Source organism: Opisthorchis viverrini (genome assembly GCF_000715545.1).
Source record: "Opisthorchis viverrini unplaced genomic scaffold opera_v5_87, whole genome shotgun sequence".
Lineage (NCBI taxonomy): Eukaryota > Metazoa > Platyhelminthes > Trematoda > Opisthorchiida > Opisthorchiidae > Opisthorchis > Opisthorchis viverrini.
The window spans coordinates 1,443,475-1,445,778 of record NW_008751747.1 but is presented as its reverse complement, the minus strand read 5'-3'; the positions used below and the strand labels follow the sequence as shown (position 1 = coordinate 1,445,778).

The following is a 2,304-nucleotide window of genomic DNA, read 5'->3' as shown; positions in this document are numbered from 1 at the left end:
ATCAGTGTTGCGAAAATGTGCCATCAGATTGGAAAGACCATCCTTTTGATTCGGTAGCACCACAAGCAGTTCCTACCTGAAGAAGAATTTCGTTCATCTAAGAAGCATATATTGTTTCAGTGAGTACTCACTATATTATTCACGAGTTTGATAGTATCATAGTAAATGTATGTGCTAAACCCCATCGGAAATCATGCGGAGGACTTACGCAGTATCTCTAAACGGAAGTTTCACCGCCACCGCTTGCAGTTCAGGGAGATCTTGATAGGGAAAATAATTGCGGGCCTTCATCATGGGTACTTCCACTGCACTGCCGTCTATGCGGTGGAACAAACCGTTCGACGTCATTTGCTTGTCAAACTGAAGCTTCCACAAGCCTTTAAAAAACATAAACATATGGGAACAATGGTGGTGCTTACCTTTGAAATAAACTGTGTTCACGATAGTCATTATGCTTTTTTCCTGGAGTGCGCCTGCGGAAAGAAGCTCCGGTATCTTTGAATTTGTCTGCTCAGAAACCCACTGGTTTATTCTCTGCCGCTTTGCTTCCATATCTGCATAGTCGACTAGCTGAAGAGAATCCCATTATTTGAAGAATTGGCTCACCACTTCTGTCTCCGCAGAGTAGCTTTTGTTCAAGATGTCCTCAAACTCATCACGAATATTCATATTTTGAAGCACAAACAATCGATTAGCCAATGACGCAGTGACATATTTCGACTCTGAAGATATCTTTCTGAGTGCCGATCCAAACATATCATGCAATGGGGCTCCTTCCAACTCTGGTGGTAAACGCATACTTTGCTGTAGTTCAAGTCGGGTTTGGCCTCCAGTGCCAGCCAGCGTCATTAACAATGCTACATAGACGCTGAGGGGGGACATGAGTACATTTTGCTGGTCCACTTTGAAGAATAGGTTGGGTGCCGATATTTTGCAAGCAACTTACTTGTCTGAGCCATCACAACTTGACCATACATGTCAGATGAGAACTGAGCCAAGCCAGTATACAGGTCCATCCCACTCGCCATGTCTGGAAATTCTGAGTGGACTTTTCAGAACTTAGGCTGGCCTCATTGCCTTTTATTTCCTTCAGACCCTCATCAACAACTGGTCTGTGTTATTTTATTGGTTATTTTGTCCAACTCTATACCGTGCTGGGTGAGATGACCCTGAAAATGCTCGTTTCCAAACACTGTTTTTTGTTAAGCTACATCTTGATCGACTTTCACACTAACAATGGAAACATGATTTCTAATTGGACCTAACCACCTGCCACATCAACCCGTGAAACCGATTTTGGTCAGAGCAGCTCTTTTTGTCTTAATACACTTACTCCATATTCAAGTCGGTTCGTAAGCCAAGTCGCACAGCTACCCCGTATTGCACGAACAGTGAAAAACCTTGGCGCTATCTAAATCTGCCATTTGTGGCTTCTTCTATGCACCCATTTGTAGAAGTATAACGGTTAGGCTACATTTTAATACGCACTACCATCGTTTGCCGAAGAAAGTGCTGTTTTCCATGTCAAATTCAGAGTGTCATAAGCAGAGAGGTGGCCAACCCTTGATTTGGCGGAGGTGTATGAAGGGGATCACCAAACGCTTGGGTGCTGTCGGTGCTACTCGCCTTCCAGGATGGGGACCGAGTGATGCCTACTGCGCCTGGTTGAAAACATTGCAGGATATGGCTGCCAACCTATGTCAAGTGCGTTATTTTTGTCGGTCTCTATCCCGATTGCCTGAGTGAATGTCTGAAGTTATAGGCACCTCGGAACGATTGTGGTAAGCTAGCACTAATTCCCTTCTCCGTCCACCTTTATTCTTTTCCTTACAATAAGGCTTTCCAATGAATCATGGTTTTATGGCGGTGTTGAACACTGGTGTCATGCCGATTTGCCACAGCGGACAGCGCGATTTCAGTAGAGAGGCCGCACTCGATCCGGTCTTCCGTTGCGGTGTTACATGCATAAACCTCCAATGGTGCCTAGTGACGGCCGATGAAATTGTATTTACTGTAGCAAGAATCGACAATCAATCAGCAAGTTGTTCGAAGCCAAATGGTCTGAACGTTCACCTTCTGGAAATTACACAAAACATTTAGCCTTGATTCCTCAAAGACTGGGCAGTCGATTCAATGTGATCAATGTTCATTGGCCAAAACATTCAATGGTTAATATCATCCACGTACGGTGAACTTTTACAAACTTCAGTAGGTAACAAACAGCCACTGAGAGTTAAACCCTGTGATGTAATCTAACCTAATCTACAGAAGTTTTATTCTAGCGGGTTATACGGTTAGTTGCAC

At 44.0% G+C, this 2,304-nt stretch overlaps 1 protein-coding gene across 1 annotated transcript; it reads right to left on the bottom strand.

Moving 5' to 3' along the window:
• Nucleotides 1-204: 204 nt before the first annotated feature.
• On the bottom strand, nt 205-1,028 carry T265_05072 (hypothetical protein; the record flags this gene model as incomplete). The annotated part of the gene is made up of 3 exons (XM_009169983.1): nt 205-570; nt 607-902; nt 947-1,028. 3 exons carry the CDS (start codon nt 1,026-1,028, stop codon nt 205-207), a joined length of 744 nt encoding a protein of 247 aa, XP_009168247.1.
• Between the last annotated feature and the right edge of the window lie 1,276 nt (nt 1,029-2,304).